General features: G+C 38.1%; 1 protein-coding gene across 4 annotated transcripts in view; it reads right to left on the bottom strand.

Annotated features, from left to right (window-relative positions):
* sgip1a (SH3GL interacting endocytic adaptor 1a) overlaps positions 1-23,343 on the bottom strand; it is a 68,783-nt gene extending 45,440 nt beyond the window's left edge. For 3 of the 4 annotated variants that reach the window (XM_053635847.1, XM_053635848.1, XM_053635849.1), the window contains exon 1: positions 21,243-21,726. In XM_053635847.1, the coding sequence (XP_053491822.1) occupies positions 21,243-21,252 (10 nt within the window). In that variant the 5' untranslated portion in view covers positions 21,253-21,726. The other variant, XM_053635846.1, reaches the window with a different exon arrangement.
* Positions 23,344-23,638: the final 295 nt, after the last annotated feature.

Genomic DNA, 23,638 nt, shown 5'->3' with positions numbered 1-23,638 from the left:
ATCACAAGATGCACACGAGCATCAATAGCAGCAAAGCGGCCCATAATGAAATTGTAGAATGATCTTCGGATCAAAACTGATCAAAACATTGTCCAGAAGGTCACCTTAGATGTATACAAGACTACCATAATGAGAAGAGCACGTAACGTAGTGTTACGTTAAATGGTTTAACCACAATATATAGCCACTGGTATGGCTTAGAAAAAAAACAGAAATGTCAGGTTACCATTGTGTCTTATAGACTTACAGACACTAGACCAAAACACAGTTTAATGCTCAAATCTGATTGGGTTAAATAGTGTTGATTAATGGTATAATCTGAAACAGCACAGCTCTGACAGTACAGCACTTTGTAACACTCAGAGGTAAAGCTGTTCCTTTACGTTTTCAGACACAGGAAAATCTTCAGGAAATCTTTGCTGTCGCATGATCGAACGGAGTGCTTCAAATCTCTTCAAATGGAAATTCAATTTGCTGAAGAATACTGGCTAGAACAAACAGCTTAAACATACACAGAATTCCTCACAGCCACTTTTTGACTCGCCACTGACTTTTTGACATTTCACTTACTAACAAGCAGACTCCCCAAAACAAGCAGTCACTGAAAAGGTCATACAGATCAATAGAGCATCACTTTTCCTTCATGGCACAGAGAATATGCTGAGTCTGGATCACATGCATGGTGTGTTATTCCTAAATAAACTGAAAAATTTAATCATTGGCAACCTGCTGTGGTATAAGAGGAGCAAAACACTTGCTGTTTTTGGAAGATAATGAACTTCAGGGTGGTAACAGTAACTCAGCTTCGTCTAAGGCCACATCACATCACGCCATTGATTATTTTTCTTTAACAGCATGTCCCCAAACTGTGCATTATTCCTTACATTTTGCACAATTAATTTGCTGGGTTATTATACACTAGCCATTTTTTGCTGCAACTTTTACTGAAAGAGGCTTAAAAAAAAAAAGGTACACTAAATTTCTTGATACACCTTATTGAATCGAGTAACTGCGTGAATTGCATTTAAGAATATTTGCACCCTTTATGAAAATGAACAGAAATTAGTAAAATAATAATAATAATAAATTGTAAATTTTTAGTATTTTGTCTTCTGGGAGACGAGCAACTATCTTATTTAGCGTCTGAAGGGCAGTACTAAATGAAAAAAAAAAATCTTTAAACAAAATAATAACAATTTACACTGATCACCCTGTTCAAAAGTTTACATCCCCCTGGCTCTTAATGTACCTTCTTGAGCATCAGTGAATGTTTGCACCTTATGTAATAGTTGTGTACGAGTCCCTCAGTCGTCCTCAGTGTGAAAAGATGGATCTCAGCATCATATAGCCGATGTTGGAAAGGGATCAAATATGCAGAAGGTGCTGGAAAATCAAAGAATGTGCAGGACCTGGAGGATTTTTCTAAAGAACAGTGGGCAGTTTAACTGCTCAGGACAAACAAGGGACTCATGAACAACTATCACAAAACATAAAAACATTCGTGGATCATCTATGTAACGACACACAGTGTAAAGAATCAAGAGTATATAAACTTTTGTACGGGGTAATTTTTTATAAATTCAGCTATTATCTTGTCTTGTGGACTATATGTAAACATCTGTTATGTGAAATAGCTTATTCTGGACAGAACTAAATAAAAAAAACAACATGGGATTTTTATGATCCCTTTTATTTTGTTAACAGTATTAAGATTTAGCAGATTCTGCCAGGGGTATGCAAACTTTTGGGCACAACTGTAATATATCAATAAAACAATTACAAACAATAGGAAATGATTTTATTGGAGTTTCTTTTTTTTACATTGTAGTATATTCTCTTACAAATTTAGCAACTTTATTAATGCCCCAAACAAATATGTAAAATATATGTAAATGTACACGTCATTCTTTTAACTTTTATAATTGTTTTCAAACTCCAGGAACACAGACCATGTACTGTTTCTATGGGGTAAAAATAAAATAACCCTTTGATTTCCATCACCATTTGGAAAACTAAATAGCGTCCAACACAGTTGAGATGACCGGTTATTAACCTGCAAAAGTCAGGTCACTTATATATAATATATTATATTTATAAGCAGTAAGCTTACCATTAAACACAATTCTACCATTAAGCACATGTTATTATGAGGGCCATAATAACAGGATTTTAAATTTAGACAACTGCACAGTTTAGTTGATTCTTGAGGTTGTCAATTTTCAAGAACAGCAATCTGTTTATTGCTGTTGTTCAGGACTGTAAACAAGCAATAATCTCCAGATTAGCAGGAGCTCAACGTCTACATATATGTTAGAAATTTACACATAACCAGAGACAGTAATACCCAGCATATCTGAAGTTTCCTTTCTGTGTATGTTGGAAAATTTGTACAGAGGAAATCTGTAAACTAGTCTGTTGATTATTCTGCACAAGACACACAGAATTGTTTACTGTTTCTTGTTACTTAGCAGTAGCAGCTCGGTTTATCCAACCATAAATAAGAATAACTGATTCAGTGGGGCATAAAATGCTGTACCACATTTCTTCATGACAGAAATAAAAGAAAGCATGCTGTGCTTGTCATCTAAAACTGATTGCACTGATTAGACACTGTGAAAGACGCCTAAATCTAAATGATGGAATATTTGGAGTACAGCTGTGACCCTAAAACCGAGACAAAACACAGACGAATGGCCTGATCAACCTCATCTGGCCCAGTTCAGAGAAACGTTAATAGTCTAATGGGTGCAAAAGGGGACAGCTGCCGTGTACTGAACTACACTTAATTACATAATACACGTGCATGCTCACATGCGCACACATGCAGCCAGGGAACACAAACCATGACTTTCATTTCAAAAACTGCATGATGCCCATGCATCATCACAAACCTTTATATTTCGGAGCTAATGCACTATAAAATACTAAAAGTGCACAGTTTTTCATATCTTTATGATGTTATTGTACTCCCATGAGCACATTTCTCAGAAATCTTTGAAGTATTTGTTCTTTTACATTGTGTTTTGATCACGAGATTTATTTATTTATTTATTTTTAAACAAGTGATCTGGCAATCTGCCTTTCTCTGATTAAGATGTTGATTTTGGCAAATGTACTATCTTAAACCTAATGAGCTGTAGTGCCCAGAGCCCTATAATTGCGATTTGTTGAGTCACAGCACTGAGCAATTTCTGGTGAAGGTCTAGGCCTTGTGCTTCAGGGTAAAGAAGGAAACAGTACTCTCCTGACAATCTATGTCAGCTGGGCGAAATCCTTGACATACCCGTTAGCGGAACAACCAGTCAATCTACAGTAATGGTTTATGTCCCGAGTCCGGGAAGAGAAACTGCACTGTAACAGAATGTCAAAAACTTAATTTAGCAGCAGAAACCTGCATTTACGTCATACTTTCTGATTTCTATAAGGAAACACCACCATACCACAGATTAATTAAGACACGAACAAAATAAACCCTTTATTATGTTTGCGACACAGTTTTGGAGTGAAACACATTTATTTGTGGGAAAGAAAATAATTTAATCTTTTCTAAGATATTTTAGTTTCAAAAAGCAGTCCTTAATACTGCCTACCATAGAAATCATCACGAGGTTCACAGACACGTCAAAATGTGCAAAAATCCACAATTTTTAATTTTATTATTATGTTTTACTATTTTGAATGAATTAATATCTGGGTTTAACAGTACTTCAAATGAATTTATATACTGTAGATATCTTTATATACTGTATATACCTGCACATTCAATGCTGAGGTCCACTGCAGTCATAAAAGCATGATGAATCATGTTGAATTTATCACATGCACTTAAATCATGTGACCATATAGAGGGAAATGCCCATAAAGACCATAAATAGTGAAATAATTAAATTGCTCTTCTTTGTATGATGATTTGGCATCATAAATTGGTAGCCATGTCATTATTTATTGACAAAATAAATAAAGACTGACTTCCTGACAACACAAGCATCTAATACCTGTATAAATGGCTCACAGATAATGGGATAGAGGAGCAAGGGGATAGTCTGGTTTGGCAAACACAAGAAAAATGACTAAATGCAATTCAAGCTTTTTTAAGAGCTAGCCAAAATGTTTCAGTATACATGTATGCAGATTTATAATACCTAGATTTCCAGACCAAGGCTAACTGAAGCACATTTACTGCATTTGCAGACACCCTTATCCAGAGTGACTTACATTTATCTCATTTACACAACCAAGCAGTTGAGGGTTGAAGGCCTTGCTCACGGGCCCAACAGTGGTAGCTTGGCGGTGCTGGGAATTGAACTCGCAACCTTCCAATCAGTAGGCCAACATTTTAACCACTGAGCTACCACTTCCCACAAACTAATTAGCACAAGCTGGCAATAAGGAGAGGACACTAAAATTTTATATGCACTTACTGTATCTGAAACTGCTTGCATAATGTCCACCTGATATTATATTCAAACTACAGGATAAAACATTTCATAAAACAAACATTTCCCTGCGTGAGTTAATACAGTGATCTGACAGGAGAAGTGGCAGATTTGTATCTGAAAAATCCTCTTTAACAAACAAACAAAAAAAAATAATAATCTAACAAATCAACTACTTCCTTTAATTTACAAGATAGAAATTTAGTAAGAGCATAAACAGGAAATACGGTCTCTGGTAACGTGCCTAGATAAGCAGAGAATTCGGGTACATCAGGACCTTCATAGCAGGCAACACACATTTTTATTTTCTAAAATGAATGTGATGTCTTTCATAGAGTCATACATCAGTCCTCTAAAAAATACTGAAGATTAAAGTCATCACTGACACCAAATGGGGCCATTGTGTTCAGTGTGTACATCCAGAACATTCCTCACTGAGAGAGCTATTATTCAATAATAGTACTTGTATGTAAAATGGACACATCACTCTAGGTGAAGTGGCTCTAGATGAGTCATACCTCATTTTTTCAACTCTATATTTTTTGCAACCCCATTTTTGCAGGCCAACTTCAACACAAACTGCCTGCCTGCTCTCGTGCTTTCTCTTATAGTTACACCTAAAGATTGCCTAGCTGTAAGTTTGAAATTCAGCCTCATTCCCCATATCAGTAGTCACACAGGGCTAACCCTAGCCCTGGGTGCTGTGTGGAACTGATGGGGCACTGGGCTCATTCAATGCATCCGCCTCTAGAACAGCACGGGGAATAACCAACCAGGATCACCTGACCTGATGTCAACCTATAGCCCCATGAGCAAAACCCCAACCTCAACCATTTTCTTAAATACTCTGCACAAGCTACCTCATCATTTGTGACAAATCATCCTTCATCAGGTACTTCTTAAGACAAGAGACCCTAAAAAACTGGAAGGGGAAAAAAAACCAACTCACTAGCACTAGCAACATACCCAGGTCAAAACAAGTCCACTTAAAACCTTGTTTAGCACTTTACAAAATGTTGAATCTCACACATAACTAACGTATCAAGATCCCAGTTGAATACATTTCTGGTACATTGACTCTCTTCAAAATGTCCACCAATTTAGGTAAATCTATTCTTTTTTTATATAAATATATACCTTCAAGCTATAGTCCTGTAATATCAAATTCAAAGCTTCTCCTTGTCAATAAGGCCAAAGCTTAAAAAAAAAATGCAGACATGTACAAGCTACTTTATGCTTGTACATGCATGAACCATACTAACCTAGGACGTGAGGCAAACTATTTGTGTAACAATGTATATTTATGTATCTGTTTATAGTCCCAATTGGTACAAAACAAAACAAAACAAACAAACAAACAAACCCCAATCATGTAATAAATTACCTCAGGTTGTCAAACCTTCTAGTAATAAGACAAAAGCTGTGAACGGAAAGCCTCCTACCACTTTTAGCAGAGGTCTGGTTGGTTATAATAGAAATGTCATTAGCAACTACACATGAATGGGTGATGACTCCTGTTCACGTCAGAGGATGAGTTCTTTTCTTTTGCAAACAGCTGGCTCTATTGTAGGACATGCTTAATGGATTATGTGATACACAGAGGTCTGTGGGAAAACATCTTTACATCCTTACAGTAGGTGATGCATGAACAGTAGATTATATATTCAAAGGCCAGTGTACATGGTCAGTTCGTTCCTATTGCTGTCAAAACATATCTCCGCATCACTTGCTCTCATTTTCTGTCTCTGTCTGGAAGTGGGTAGCTCCAGGAATGTCTGTGGGTTCTCTAGCTTAACCACTGTCTTTAATTTAATGTGTAAGAGTGCCAAGTCACATCATTTTGTTTAGTTGGTAAGAGTAACTTTGCTAATTAACTGAGGTTGGGTCTGGGACCAAAATAAATTTTCTGTCTTCAGATGAGCACATTTAAATAACCTATATGAATTTTTTTATCTTCCAACTCTTTAAATAAACACAACAAAACAGATTGATTTGTATTAAATAAACAAATACCCTCTTTATAGCCTATGGCACCACTAAATCTGTTCTGTTTTTCCCTGTATTCAAAAGGCCATACAGACCACTGGCCATTTGTTTTATATTTATTTTATTTTATGCCTTGTTGGTTATTTTAACATAAATAGTCATTACTTTAAGAAGCAGGAGTGAGCGGAACTGCTAACTTCTTACAGGACTTGGCCATAATCACTAACATTCCTAGTGTCCTCTGTTGATTATACTATAAACAATACTGTACTGGCAAAACTAACAAATGATGTATGATGGTCAGTTGAATAGGTTCTTTTTTGAACAGCACTAGTGAATAACAAGTAGCCTCAGACCCTCTTTAATAAGTAATGTAAGGTTTTTGTTGTAAGTGTGTTATGTTTTTGGTTAGCAGTTCAACGCATATTCCCAGATGGGGATGCTCTGCACATTAGGGAAATATTTTTGCCCTCTACATGCAATGACACGGACATGTGATCCGGGGCATTAGCTGGACTGAATGACTAGTTAATCATCCGGGACTGAAACAAGATTTCATCATCAAAAAACTTTTCGATGCATTTTTTTCTTGCATGTGAGGGCTAATTGGTTAAAAAAAATTGAAAATTGGACAAAAAGTTGGATTTATCAGGACTACCAGACCGATAAAATATAAAAACATTTTGGCTAGGCTAGTTTGGTGTCGCTAGCCAAAGGGACGCACAACTAATCTATCCTTGTATTGGTTTAGCTGCTACAGTGCTATACAAAGTACATTAGCTGTCCTTTGTGCTCTACTCGTATCACGTTCATGTAACTTGGAACTCATATAGGCATTTACACACCTTGTTTTCCCGCTCAGAATGAGAGGATGTAAGTGTTTCAATTTCAACCCCTTTACTGGTAATAAATAAATAAATAAATAACAAAATTGATGTATATCCATTTTCCCCCCCTCACACTAACCGACTGTGTGAGCTAACGTTTCCAGGATTGAGAGCTGTCAGCCAATAAGACATGAGTATTTCCACGTATTTTCCTATAAACCCTGTCTGATTGGTCTCACCTCTGTTCATCGAAGATACGAAATTACAACACTTCCTGGCTACAGCCCCGAATGCCCAGGCCAGGTTACGTGCATGTGATCCAGTGTTGGAAAATGTTCTTAACCATGTTGTAAGCACCAAATGTAATAGTAAAAATAAAAGACGTCAATTTGCATTTGTGTAGATTATTGGGGAATCAGTTCTATACTGAACTGAAAAAACTTTGATCACTTTGCTCATGTATAAATGGTTTTCCACTTCAGACCTTCTGGATAAGAAAAAGGCTACTCTTACTGCTTACCTTGGCCTATTTGAGTTTAATCAGATATCTTTTGGCATTTGCAATGCCCCATCATGTTCCAACATCTAATGTAACAGACTATGAGGGGCCAGGTCTCTGAATTCCTATTGGGTGTATCTAGTGTAGTTAGCTATTTTTGTAACCTTTAGGACAGATCAGCATCTTTCTCGGCCTGCGTGAGAGTCACTGTACTGTATTTACTTTACTTTAACTCTAATACGAATACACACAAGGGAATATACCTAGAAAGATGTACACGCACATTTAAAGGGCAAGAGCTAAAGATGGCTCAGTATAGAGTATGTTCAAATACTCTCAGACCAGCGGGGACTTCAGGTGATTTTTGGAGCTTCTAAGGGTGTCTGCAATGAAAACAGTCATGGGAATTCATCCAAGTTTGTGCTCATATTGTACTGCTTTTAATACTCCTGTCGTTCTCTTCCTATTACTTGTCTTTGCTGATTCTGTAAATCAGTGGCGGCTCTATTAGGGAGCAGTGAATTCTAATGAAACCTAATAGGGATGACTCATCTTTGGGACCGGGACAGAAGCTGAACAGCGTCTATCAACACCGTACTGTCCCTCATACAGCCTACGTGAAATGTTTCTTATGCATGTAGTGGTTGACATACATTAAATGGCAGGCATAAACAAGACCTTGTAGGCAACAGCTTATTCCAATTGCTTCAGTAGTACGACTTCAATGGTTTGTCATATAATTTACAGTACATCAGCACATATTTACTGAATATGTCACATTAACTTACATTAATTTAGCCCCCCCCCCCCCCATTTTTAGTAGCAATATTGCATCTCCTCATTTTTAGCAGCAATATTATTTTCTCTGCTGTGCTCAAGTTCTGTTACATGGATTTGAGTCCAGACAGAGTGGCTAAAAATGATCAGGTTAGAAAATAGAACAGCTTAGTCATTAGCAGCTACTGCTAACATTGCCTGTCAACTTGGAGCGTAATCTCTGTAATGTCTGCCATCCTTGAGATGACACAGCCCACAGAGAGCAGCATCGCTCATTCAGATGACTCATCCGCTGCCTCAAACACACGCCCCAACACTTTCAGCACCAAAATATTCACAGGCACATGAGCAACAACATGCTGCACAGCAATCTACAAAACAAATCAAATAAATGATAAAGTGAAACAGATTCAGGATGTACAATAATCATAGATAAATTTTTTTAGATGATGGCCCCAATCCGTATGATCATGACAAAATAAAAAGGCAGAAGATTGGAATGTTTATATACATTATATTATATATATATATATATATATATATATATATATATATATATATATATATATATATATATATATATATATATATATATATAAATAACTTTTCCGGGTGTGGAAAATAATATGATTAGGGATGCAGCTGTATTATGAAACAAAACAGGCTCCAGGTGTGCATGGTGTAGATTTCATGGCCATATTTATGTGGCAGCAATAACCAGTTGGCTAACTTTATTTGAATTATTATTATTTTTACATTTATTCATTTAGGATAGGAAATGCATGCAAAACAATATATCAAGTGGAGAACAATACAAGTGTTGCTACCATACCATACCATACCATTACTTCACTTTCACTTACTGATTTTGCGTCATTATTTTAGTGGTAGTATCACTTGGGTAAAAGTGTGGCCATTTTACCATGGAATCCAACAGTCCAGTCCACAACTGTAATAAAAAAAAAAGAGGTAACTATACCTCAGGCTAATAGGTCTATATCAGGCCAATATACTAACCAGAATAGTAGAAACCAGCTGACTGATGGCTGACCATCCACTGCACAAGTTGCATTTAGTGAGTAGTCAAGTTATCTAGCCAATTTATGCTGAAGTGTGGTGACAAAGAGTGAATACCCACAAAACCAGGTTGTAAGAATTGTGACAGGATTTTTAAGCTATTGCTTATAAATATATTCACTCATTATTATTATTATTATCATTATTATTTCTCTGGCAAGCTATACATGTTACTGCTGCTGCCTGAAGGGATGTTGGTGCCTGATCCTGACTCTCTCTGCCCTCCAGACCTGCCTGATCCATTCTGATGTACTACGTCTGCTTGGAGCTTTCGGTACTTGCGATTCATTCTCTGCTGCTGGGGATGGTCCCACATGGAAATCTGAAAGAATGCTGTGAACAGGCCACATGGATAACCTAAAGATTACACTTACCAAACACAAGTGATGCCCAAGACTCAGACTCAGACTTCATTGGATAAGTCCACTCGGATACCTTAGACTACCTAAAAACATCTACTGTAATCATAAAGACCCTGACACTCAGGATTGTTTAAAAATATAGTATACAGTTGTGGAAGAGTAATGACTTACAATCCTACTATCCGGTATCTGGCTTGAGTCTGGTTCCTCTCAAGGTTTCTTCCTCAGATCATCTCAGTTTTTCCTCACCTCTGTCACCTCCTGCTTGTTCTTACGGGATCTAAATCTACATTCAGATTTCTGTACAAGATGCTTTGTGACAATGTCCATTAAAAGCACTAAATAAATGTCAGTACAGTAGAATTATTTTCTCACTCCATTTATGCTAAAAGCTGGTGAGACAAACACAATTTTGACCAAAGTTTAATAATTAAGTATAATGTTTTTGGTCTCACTTGTTTAATTGGGTTCTTGTTGGCTACTTTCAGTACTTCCGTGAAAGTCGGATGTTGTTTTAGGTCATATTTACGCAGATATACAGAAAATTCTAAACGCTTCATAAACTTTTTCATGCACCATTAGTGTGACAAATACCAAACATTTGATGTCCAACAAAACTCCATAAGAGGCAAAGTTCACAGAGAGCTAAATGACAAAATGATTACTAAATGGTCATAGAGGGCCTGCTAAGCATGTGCTAAATCTTCCCGGATTGCAGCTCAGCCATTGCAGCGTGTTGGCTACCACAAACACACAATAAGTGTTCCTCCTCTTATAGGGTACCAATACATTTGTCCTAATGGAATTGCTAGTCTTATCTAAATTTATGGATTTCTTTTGGTTCGTTTTGTTTCAAGACATTAGTATGAAATCATTTTTATATATTTCTTTACAAAATATTCAATAAATTCATCTATGCATTTGAAATAAATAAGCGATTTCAAACTGACAACATAATCTGTATGCATATTTAGAAGGATATTTAGCATATTTAGAAATTTGTTGTTCTACGCTTTGACAAATGAGGCTCTAACACCGGCAGGAACGTATACATTTAAATGGTAAGTCTATTTGTCCAACCATACCACTGTCCTTATTGTTATGTAGCTAATGTATTATCAAATGAATGTTAGCAAGTCTGTGAATGACACCTCAATCAGTTGAAGTGCTTGGATACTGAAGCACACTGCCGAGAATCCTGCTGTGTTCCTGATCTCTGAGTAGTCTGATTCTGATTTCCCAAAAGCAATCTCTCTCTCTCACACTCACTCTCTCTCTCTCTCTCTCTCTCTCTCTCTCTCTCTCTCTCACACCCCTAACCTAGAAGAAAACAGACGAAATCATCCATGAATAAATTTGTAGGCTGATCAATGAATAATGGAGGTAAATTAATAAAACATAACTAACATAAATCAAGCTGCTTAGAGGAGCAGCATCTTCCAGCCTAGTCACAGACAATAGGGAAGAGAGTGAGAGAGAGAGAGAGTGAGAGAGTGTATGTTTAACATAATCTATTCTTAACCACTCTTTATCTGTTCAATGTTTTTATAAGGAGTAATACTCCTTCCTTCCTGACACAATCTTAGAGATGCTTGTCCTGTGTTTATGTGCAGAGCGTGTGCAGTAATGTGGTGAAGTGCCTCTCTTTCACCCTAATGTCTTTAATTTGTCTTTAATGAAGTCAAACATCTTTGGCAGCTTAAGATATATAGATGATCATGGGCTCTTTTTTCCCACAAAGAAATTGTAAACAGGAAACAGGTCTGCGCCAAGTGCTCATCAGCATCACTACAGAATTTTTTTTTTTCCAAACAGAAATATGAACATCACATTTGCCAAGAAGAGCAGAGACACATTTTCAAACTCCTATTCGGGTTATAGTTAACTCCTATTCGGGTTATAGTTAACTCCTATTCGGGTTGTAGAGCTTTTACAGTTCTATTTTAACTTCTAACAGTATTTCAGCTCAATTTTATTTATTTATTTATTTATTTAAAAAATGCAACTTCTTAAAAAATATTTGAAATTGTCTCCGTTTATGTTTAAAACTTTTGTATTTGGGAGACTACTAATGAACACTTTTCATGTTTGTGACACGCAGTGATACGATTATATTATTGTATCACTGAATTTATTTACATTAACCCGCAATCATAATATTGATGCATAAGCAAATATAAAAAGTGTGAGACGTGATTCATTTAAATAACCTGTTTAATTAGCCTGATTGTGGTGCTTTGGTTTATTTTCGCTTTTTCTCTTCTAAAACCTCTCAGTGAAACGCAATATACACAATAATGCAATATAACATAACCGCTAAATTTAAAAGGCTTCTTGGAACGTCCACTGTGCTCTTATTAGTGTAGTAGAGTTTTAGAAAGCTCCTGGTAGAAATGGAAACATTATAGACCATAGTAAGCGCTTCATATATGCATATAAAAAAAATCATTCAGATACAGTGAAGAACAAACTTATCCCATTACATACCTGTAGGATAAATTTTCTGGAGGTTGACATTTCTCATACAGTGCTAGTGTGAATCGTTGTTCACTAAGAACAATAGAAATATTTCAGCTTCATTTTAGTCTGATGTACTTTGAACTCTGCATTTCGATTTACACTATAGGACCAAAGGTATGTGGACACCCGAGTATTGAACATCCTATTCCAAAAGCATGGGCATTAATACCTGTTAATAGTTGTTCCCCCTTAGCTTGTATACCAACCTTCATTCTTCTAAAAACACGACTGAAAGATGACTGTGGGGATTTGCTCTTTCAGCCACAAGAGATCAGGCACTGATGTCTACTGAAAAGGACCGGCGCAAAGTGTTCCAGTTCATCCCAAAGGTGTTCAGTGGGGATGAGGTCAGGGCTCTGTCCAGGACACTCAATTCTTCCACTCCAACCTTGGCAAACCGTGTCTCCATGGACTTTGCTTTGTGCACAGGGGCATTGTCATGCTGGAACATATTTGGGCTAAGCTTACAGCATTATAGCTTATAGCATACAGCCATTCTACACAACTATGTGCCTCTAACTTTGAGGAAGGCTCACACAGAGATGTTATGGTCAGGTGTCCAAATACTTCTGGCCATACAGTGTATGTGAAGCAACATAAAACAGCCAAGCAAACAGAACTTTCTGCATCAAAGTGTCTGTGTGCTTTAAAATGACTTGAGCGATGATTGCATTGACCGTTAAATGGTCTACACTATTTCTAACTTCATAAACCTGTCCAGGTTCGGTACTCTTAACACACGGACAAGAATAATAACCAAATTCAGTATGGGTTCATGTAGTATAGTTCAGCCAGCAATAGAAATAATGATAATCATGGATTTCTTTACTGTATCATGCATACAAAGGAAAAGAACTTAAAGTAGAATCCTCTTCAGTCCACATTCAACCTCATTATACAAACACACACACACACACACACACACACACAGCCCTAAGGTGACAGAAATACTCCAACTGTAATTGGCTACAGGACAAAGACTTTTTAGCCACATCTTTCCATTTTCATCCACTTCTCACTGGCTTTCCTTCATCTAGACAGTGGGAGTGTATTTCTGAACCAACCCCTGCTTTTCTTTGTGTTGCATAATTCATTCTTCCTGCCACTTTATCTCTTTCTCTCACACACACCATCTCTCTCACTCATTTACATGTTTATTGTTTACTTCTCTGTAATTCTGTGTTATAGCAGTGAGAAAATATTATAATCCTGGGCCATGCTTGGAGTACAGCTATAATCTGGTGCCAGTGAGACCTCCCTGCCAACCTCTCTCTCTCTCTCTCTCGCTCACCCACACACACACACACACACACACACACACCCACACACATACACACACACGGCTAGACCTGACATACAATCTACAGTAGAATTTCAAACTGGAACATTATGTACTTTTACAAATATGCATTTTCAGGTTGCACTAGTTTATGGTTAATTTTGTTTGTCAATTGATTTTTTTCCCCCATGCGTGCATTTACTCTATTATCATAATGACATGTAGGGATGGGCAATGTGACAATATAATATTGATATTATGATAACTTATTAATACACTTTTCTGAGATATGGCAGATATCACAAGCTTTACTTTTTAAATAACAGTTTTGATGAATAGCAGCTCATTAGATGTATTGCTTTGAAGCGTCAAGTTTTGAATCTTTAAAATGGCAAAATATTAAATTTTTATATTTCCCCCATTCTTTTCAGTGCTATATCATTCATCTCTGTAGACATTAAATAAATATATGATTAAACTCGTTTTTTGTTTGTTTGTTTTCTTTTTAAACAAAGAGGCTGTTTGTTAAACTAAAACCTTGTGCATCATAGAAATGTCTTCTAGTGTTGTGATATGATATTTTTGTCATTTCGCCAAGTCCTGATGTCAAGTCCACTTTAATGCAATGTTAAAGATCAAACTGCAACATTCCACCGAAATATTTCATAGCTCAAATCCAGCTCTACATGCATTAACAAAACTTTGTTGTCAAATGTAAAAAATCTTACACAACACATGACCCTCTAAATGATTCGTGCCTAAAAGTCGGATAAGTAACTAAACACAGCAGGGTGTTCTACTATAGGAAAATGATCAACAACAGGGTAGTGTGATGCAGCCCAAAGTGAAGCATTACTGTTACCACACCGTAGATGATTATTTTCCTATCAGAGAATGTCCAGCACTAGTGTATTATTCCTCTTAAATTATGTGGCCGTCCACAGTACAAGTCCCTGTGAATGAGCTGTTACTATAAATAGTATTAGAACAAGCACGTTAATATAAACCTGCAACTTGCTTTGCACTACATCAAGAGTCATGACGTCAAAGAAACTTCATCAACAGCCTCTTAAAAGGAATTGAGAATTCTACAGGGGGATAAAACCTTATCATTCCAAGGTGGTGATATGTAAGAAAAATAATAAAAATAAAATAAATCAATAAATAAATAGACTTGGGTGTAAATACAGAGTTGTCTGCTCCAGACAGAAAACACACACACACACAAAGCAAATAAAATACCCATTTTCCTGGTACATGGCGCTAAGTACTTTTCTGTGTGCCGTTTAGGCATTGAGCAGCAGCAAAGCAATGTTTCTTTTCATTCATGCAAAGTAAGTCCATTTCCTTCTATGCCAGCCATACGGCTACTCTCTATTTGTTTTAGCCTGCTGGGAAAAAACACTTCTACTCTCATTTCAGCTACTGCCAGTGCACCCTGCAGCCTGTATTGCTCCTGTACAATGCACGCCATTTCACACACTCCCTCCTTTCTCCTAAACGTCATGTTCCTTCGAAGCTAATGTGCAAGTTGTATTATATGAATCAAAATGCATTTGCCTTCAGTGCGTATGGTCCGTTCAATGTTTTCAGGTTCATTAAGGGTAAAGCGAAATGACATAACCGAGTTGTTCTTTTCTCGCCCCACCTGAGAGACAGAGACAGATGAATCTCCGGTTACTAATATAAAAAGGCCACGGGGAGTGGGTTAGACATTTGAGTCTACACACAGAGCAAATGTCTTGACGTAAAGCAATAAAGAAAAAAAAGAAAGAAAGAAAAAATACAGATAGCAGTGGTGAATATGTGCTGGTGTTACAAACAGAATATGGACAATAACCGTCTGAGAGAAATTACATAATAGAATTAAAAAAAGAGAAAGTCTAAAAAATAATCTGATCCAGTCCAGTCCTCTGTTGCTGTTTTATATAGGGAATTCTTTACTCCCTTTGCCTACAGGAACTTTAGTGACCCAAGTGAACGTGTGGTCACAAACACAAGGGTGGTGTTGGGTGGGGACAGATCCTGAGCTGTAACACAGGAAATACTATCTACCACTGACACTATTTCCAGCAAGTCCTCCATAGCCTGCTCTGCTATTTATATAAAATAAATAAATAAATAAATAAATAAATAAATAAACCACCTACACCACACCTTACCAGGACCACAACCATTAGAGTCGAGCCTGAAATACACACCGGTAGCCTTAAGGCTTCCATAACAGAACAAAACGGCAGAGAGTAATGTATACACTTTATGTACAGAACGGTTTATTTTTCATTCATTTTCTTTCTTTTTCAGATTTTTATTCACATTTTTTATTTTATTTTTATTTTCTCATTTTTGATTTTTCTGTTGAATATTTTGTTACTGTATTTTGTGAATTGGGCTGTAAAGCCTTAAAAGTCTCTTCACTGTTTCAAACACACACACACACACACACACACACACACACACACACAAATACTGGCACCCTTGGTAAATATGAGCAAAGAAGGCTGTGAGAAATTCTTTATTGTTTAACTTTTTGATCTTTTGTTAAAAAAAATTCACAAAAATACTCATGGATATCAAACAATTACAAACACAGCACATGTTAATCCAAAAAAATTATATCTTTGTTAAACATAAGTGTGCAACAATTTTTGGCACCCCTATAAATTCATATGAGAAAAATATATTTGAAGTATATTCCCATTGATATTTTACATTTTTTAGTACACCTGGGTGACCAGGAACAGGAAACCATGACTTCCTGTTTCACAGGGGTATAAATATGAGGTAACACACAAGCCAAATTCCCTTGGTCATTCATAACAATGGGTAAGGCCAAAGATTATAGCTGTGATGTGCAGCAAAAGGTTGTTGAGCTTCACAAAATGGGAAGTGTCTATAAGAAAATAGCATCAAGCATTGAAAATGCCCATTTCCACCATCAGGGCAATAATTAAGAAGTTCCAGTCAACTGGAAATGTTATGAATCAACCTGGAATTGGACGTGTGTCTATATTGTCTCAACACACTGTGAAGAGGATGGTTCGAGTGCCCATAAAATCTCCACGGATCACAGCTGGAGAATTGCAGAAGTTAGTTGCGTCTTGGGGTCAGAAAGTCCCCAAAACTACAATCTGAAGTCATCTACATCACCACAAGTTGTTTGGAAGGATTTCAGGAGAAAAAAAGCCTCTACTCTCATCCAAAAACAAACTCGAGCATCTTCAGTTTGCCAGACACTACTGGAACTTCAAATGGGATCGGGTTCTATGGCCAGATGAAACCAAAATAGAGCTTTTTAGCAATAAACACCAGAGGTGGTTTGTACCTGGAGGAAACCCCTGAAGTACGGGGAGAACATGCAAACTCAGGGACAACAAGCAAACGCAAATACAAACGCACACAGAGGGAGTCCACAGATAGATAGGTCAATGTTGCTAAATTCACAGCAGAGTAGAAGGAAACATTTTTACAGATTAGATTATATGTTTAAAATGTGCTTCTGATGTTAAAAAAGAGCATTCAAGAAGAGTCAATCAACCAAGTGCAGCACTGTTCAAAACCCTGCAGCACTGTTCAAGCTTGAGACAAATGTTTCAATTCAGAAACCCCTTATATTTGGGCCTTACATAATGCACCGGACCTTTTTTGTGCAATGTTAAAGTGTCTACAGAAACAGCAATACTTTTCTATAAATATACTGTGATGACACAGGAATAACAGGCAAGAGGCAGAGAAGGTCCAAAAATCTGAAAATACACTGCGCACACAATTTTAGCCAAGAAAAAAATCTCTCCTGTGTTACTGCTTCAGATATTATATGATACTGTAAAAATATAAAACTGCAATATTGACTATGTCAGCAAGACTACGAGGCCATGGACTAGTTTGTCAGCAGTCTCTATTTTTATGCATGAAAGAAATAGCTAATTAGATTTAAAGCCTAGCAGTGAAACTGAATAGATGGATGTTGATTTAATAACACTGTACATTTATGTTGAAAAGGATCAGCAGTATTAACACCTAGGATCATGAGTGTCAATATCTATAATGTTACTGTTATGGGCATGATTTCAGTCGGATACGAGATCGCTTCCATAAAACCGTGCTGAGAGGGGAAATTACCATTCCCAGTTCCCAACTGTGGAACAAACTGTACTTAAAGCTATAGTGAATAGAATTTTTGTTTGTTTGTTTAAATTGTTGCTGTGGCAATATTGTAATAGTCAGAACAGTGTTGGGTCAGAAATTTATACCCAGATTCCAGCTCAGATACATCAAATATCATCATACACTCAGTGAAAGAAGTCTGTCTACAAGGTGACTGGAAGAAGCCACAGCTAAATCAGGGGAGAGTGTGAGAGAGAGAGAGAGAGAGAGAGAGAGAGAGAGAGAGAGAATGCAAACAAAGCAAACAGGTGTGAGAGAGTGAAAGAGTTCAATCCAAGAAGAAATGGAATACAGGACTGATGGAGTCTCTTTTTTTTTCCTTTACTGAACGTGTAAGACATTTATTTGCTCTGTAATTTGGAGGGAAGCTAGTGAATTACAGCCAGCCGATCCGATTTATTCTCATTACGGCTTTTATATCATTAACCAGTTGTTAAGCTGTTTCGTGATTTGCCTAGTGGCTAACAGACTGAGTTGGGTATGTGCGCATTTTAAACTGGACAAGAGCAATTCGATGGATACTTCTGTATTTATCCTATAAACTGTTTTACCCAGCTCACTAACATAGGCCAGCTAGTGGCTTACAGGTGATTTTGGCCTTCTTGTTTCTGTACATTAGTCATTTAAAACTCAACATATTGTGTAAAACTTACTTTACTTACTTTAGTGTGTGTATTTTGTCTACAGATCACTGTCTTCTCCTTTGCTGCTCCGCTTTAGCATGCTTGATGACTAATGGCTAATGACCAAGAGTGTTTCACGTTTTTTTTTCTTTTCTTCGTATTTTATGCATTTCAAACACTGCTATATCTGGCGAGTTAGTCGGTCGATTAAAAATATGAAGGTGTTATTCTCATAACACTTCTGTGAACCTGAAGGGAAGGCAATAACAGCAACAACATTCTACTCTACTATATAATATTCTCGTGCACCTATGATGTCGATACTATTTAGCCAACCTATACAGTGCATCGAATACGGTTTAGGACACAGCCCTGAGTTCTCATTGAATGTGTGCTACTTGCAGCCATGATAATAATCAGGATGGTGGAGAAGGATGTAGCACAATGCACATTAGAAAACATTCTTCCATGTAACTCTCTACCAGGGAGGGAGAAATGTAAAAATCTTTCATCCTGCAGCTTTAATGTCAGGTGAACCACCAGAAATCATATCACGAACATTGTAAACACTTGCATAGTAATTCAGAAATGGACACAATTTCTGTAGCATGAACGCTGGATAACTTTGAGACACCCCAACAAGCGCATGATAATAAATTAGGTGGCATTTCCCTTTAAATTAGATCCATGGTTTCATTTTTTAACTACTAACTGTATTTAGTTTATTCATTTATCTTCAGTAATCACTTCATGCTGGACAGGGTGGATCTGGAGCCTGTCTCGACAATAATGGCAATAACCATTGTTGTTGTTTTTTTAAAACTTAAATTACGTCACAAATATACCAATAGCTGGATTTACTGCTTAAACACACGATATCCTCCATGTTGGATTTAAATCAGATACCAATTTACAAGCTACATTGGTAAATCAGGCTTACATACTGTAAAATAACAGAAAGAGACTCTCCAAAGCTTTCAAGGATTTTATTTTCTAATTTCAAAAATGACTCTCGACTGACACACCCTGCAAGAATTATGTAAAAACCCCTGCGAGCTTCCCCATTCCGTCTTTGCTCAGTAGGACCTGACCTAGCTGCAATATCTCTGCCAAGAAAGAAACCGCAGGCCTGTTAGAAACCTGAGATCACTCAAGTCACCTTATTCTGCAGCCATACACCAGCTCCAGCTGTCACACAGACACACAGGGTTCAGAATTTAGAAAGCACTAGGAGAAGTGGATTAGCTTCCTATTTTACACCAGCAGGTAATCCAGGAAACACTGCTAAGCCTGTACTAGCCACACTAAGCAACATTCATCTTCATGTCACGCAGCTATCTGGATGCAGTCCCCCTCACTGTCACTTTCTGTTCCTGTGCTGTTATCTAACACCTAAACACCTCCATGGACTTGCACAGCCACATGCACACACATGATACACAAACATTACTTATGTCATGAGAGATAGAACATGAATGAATAATATAGGTAGTGTTGGGAGGATGGTGGCCTATATTTGCGCACACACACAAAACCACTAAGGTAAAGGCTTGCATTAAATTATACTCTAATCACACTGGTACATTACATTTGGAAATATTCATGAGATTAATGGGGAAGCCAATCAAGCTCACATTTTTGAGATAACGCAATACTTGGAGAATGCACAAATATATTCTTCACCAATAAAATACCTGTCTATGCTGGGGAACATTTGACAGGTGAATGAAATATGTGAAAATGCGCTTTGATGCCTAACATGCTAACAGAATCAGTTGGTACACGTACAAGGAATTTGTCTTAGTGAGTGCACATATAACATATTAAACATACGCCAAATGGTAGAAGAAACACATGACTCACTATATAACCTGAAACACGACCAAATCGCATCCACAACCGATACTGATTTGATAGGGTGCACTCTTTTAATCCAGGTTCTCATCGGGGGAATTACATAAAACCTCCGTCATCGCATGTGGACAAGCCAGCCTCCATTTCACTCCCAAAAATATAGCTGATGGCACACACACTGACACCAACACACACATTGACAAACACAAATATACAAACAGAACATACTTTCTGTCTGGGGGGAAAAAAAGGGACCTGCACAAACATGCTATTACAGTAGGACTCTGTTCTGTTGTATGATGAATGTATGTATGCGAGTGAGTGAGAGAGAGAGAGAGAGAGAGAGAGTGAGAGAGTGAGTAAGCGTACATAAGTATGTGCGTGGGTGTGTATTTGTGAAATAAACTCCTTATACAAAGAGAATTCTGACCCAGCCAGCTGGGCACATAAGCTGCAACTGTGAAATCCAAATAATCCTTTACCACGCCAAGCCAAAGGAAGGGGGTGAGAGGAGAAACGAGGGGGAAAAACAGCAATTATCCCTGCTAAAATGTGTGTACTGTATGTGTGCGTCTGTGTCTGTGTGTGTGTGTGTGTGTGTGTGTGTGTGTGTGTGTGTGCTTAAGATAGCCAGGAGCTTCTGCTCTTTACCGAGAATGATATGCAAGACACCAGAATGGCAAGCCACTCAAAATAGCCAGAGAGCTTATGGCATTTAAAGCCACCCCACACTCTCAAAGCTGAACATACAGTGAAAGACAAAAAGCAATATGAGAGAGAGAGAGAGAGAGAAAGAGAAATTAATACATGAAGTATAAGCAGACACAACCCTTACCTTCCATCATGATTGCAGATTTGCATTCCTCTATCTCCAAGGAGCCTGCAACGACAGGAGGAGGGGGAGAAGCCCCTGGTTAGCAGATGGAGAGCAAGAGAGGCAGCACACCACGGCCGTGCTCGAGAGATTCCCAGCGGCTGTCGCCTGCCTAATGCTCGGCCGTGCGTGTTTAGGCCATGGATGCTGCTGCTGCTAGTCACTGCGGCTTTCATAGGATGCTCAAAGGGAGGAGGAAAAAAGCAGACCAGGCAGAGAAGGGAAGGGAGCTAAAGAGGGAGGGTGCTAGAGAGAGGGAGCGAGAGGAAGAGAGGGAGGGGGGAGAGAGAGAGTGAGAGAGAGAAAGAGAGAGGGAAGGAGGTTTGCTGATGTCACAGCCAATCCCTGAGGAGCTGTCATACGTCACACAGCACACAGCTCACAGCTTCTCTCAACACCCTCACTGGGAATACACACATGCACCTAAACACACACACACACACACACACACCTCATTATGGTGCCAGCTACCGCCAGAACAGAACAGAATGGGATTAATGAAGTGAACTGAAAGATGCCTGTCCACGTTCCATGTGCTTGTTCGTTCCGACAGACCTGTTTCTCACACTCTGTCCTGAACCTCATACAGCATCTTAAACCCCTAGACTAAGTGTCTCATTTTCTTTGTACAAGGATCCACTGGCAGTCAATATCTCGTATCTCTTCCTCTCTCTTTCCAGCCTTCTCACTCTCTCTGTGTCTGGATAACAATCTGACGTCACATCGAAAAAACGCTCATGCCACTGTGGGAGGAGTCAGTGCAGACAACAGAGATTGGCAGACACATTACAAGGGGAGGAGAGGAGAACACAAGAGGGAGGAGACACAATGAGAAAGGAAGGCGATTGATTTAACATGAGGAGGTGGAGCTTATATGGAGGATGTGCACTAAACATGAAAAGGCGTTGGGTCTCGGGTGTACGATCCGATCGTCCTCAATCCATCATAAAGGCATCGTCAAGAATTACCCTGGAATAGAGGATCATCATATTATATCAGCTTTACACGCCTGCCAAAATAAAACCAATAGACAGGGATTCGTATTCATAGTCATATATGAACTGGTTTATGCTCTTAAGCAAGACGCTGATTCACTCCAGGGCCTCCTTTTCACCACAGTCGTGCTGTAGACCTAAGGTCGTCAACTAGTGGACTGTGGTCAGGATGACTGTGGACCTAGACCAAACCGAATACTTTAAAATAAAAATACAGTAGCAGAGCAGATCAACATATGAAAAGAAAAGGCTGACTGTAGTTCTGCGACTAGTTTTCTAAACATGAACCAGCTCGGCTTCTGTAGCAGATTCTCTGCTGTGTCTTAACTAATCTCATGCATTTTATGTAAACGATTTAACTGAAGGCAGGTCATCCGACCAGAGACTAGCTGCAGAGTATTTAACAGTAATACAGGGTACTTATAGTATTTCAAGTCATAGAAGAATGCAAAACAGAGGTGTCTCACCTGTTCAGAGTCCATGGCACTAGTCAAAAATGGCACTACGAAGTCACTCTGAAACAACACATCACCACGTCCAACTGTCTTACTGTACATATAATTAATGAACTAACCATTAATGGTTAAGCAATCAATTATAACTTGTCACCATTCAGTCATGTTCGTTCCTTATTCCGGACTTTAGTAAGTACCTGGATCTTTACAGAATACTATACTCCAGTTCTAGTCCATGTGACCATCTCTCTCCCTCCCGTTTCCTCCCACAATCCCTCTATCCTTCTTTGTCTGTCTAGATCATCCTCTGTCTCATCCGTCGTAATGTTTCCTTTCTCCATGTTCAATCATGTGTAGGCCAGGCTAACAGCATGTTTAATTAAGTAAGCAGTCCCATCAGCAGACTCAATTTATCCACCATCTTATATGTAATAGCAGATGCCGTCTGTGTTTTACTCCCCCGCATCCCCTCTTTGGCCAGACTCATCCCAGTGTGTGTGGGTGTGTGTGTGTGTGTGTAAGTGTGTGTGTGTGTTTGCATTACCAAGAGCAGTTTGTGTAATCATTTATATGTGCAGTAAGGTCACTGATAGAGTTTGTATGTAAGCATTTAAATTCCCTCCAATGTGGATAAAGAGAGACTGCTAAATAAAGCACAATGCCAAACATAAGGTCACTAGTGGATGTGTATGGGTGTACACAAGGGAATGATGCAGCAGAGCATACACAACCAACACACATGCTCACATACAAGCATGGCAGTAAAAGAGAAGACAAACAGCAGAGACGGCATCTTTCTGGTGCTATGCTGCCATCTTCTGTTTTCAAAAAATCTAAACCCATCATAAAGGCCGCAAGCCTAAAACCTCCAAGTCCGATTTACTGAGTGAAACTGATGAAGAAGAAA

This window comes from Ictalurus furcatus, chromosome 11 (assembly GCF_023375685.1).
Source record: "Ictalurus furcatus strain D&B chromosome 11, Billie_1.0, whole genome shotgun sequence".
Taxonomy (NCBI): Eukaryota; Metazoa; Chordata; class Actinopteri; order Siluriformes; family Ictaluridae; genus Ictalurus; species Ictalurus furcatus.
The sequence above is the reverse complement of the archived record's forward strand: the minus strand, read 5'-3'. Positions and strand labels throughout refer to the sequence as shown.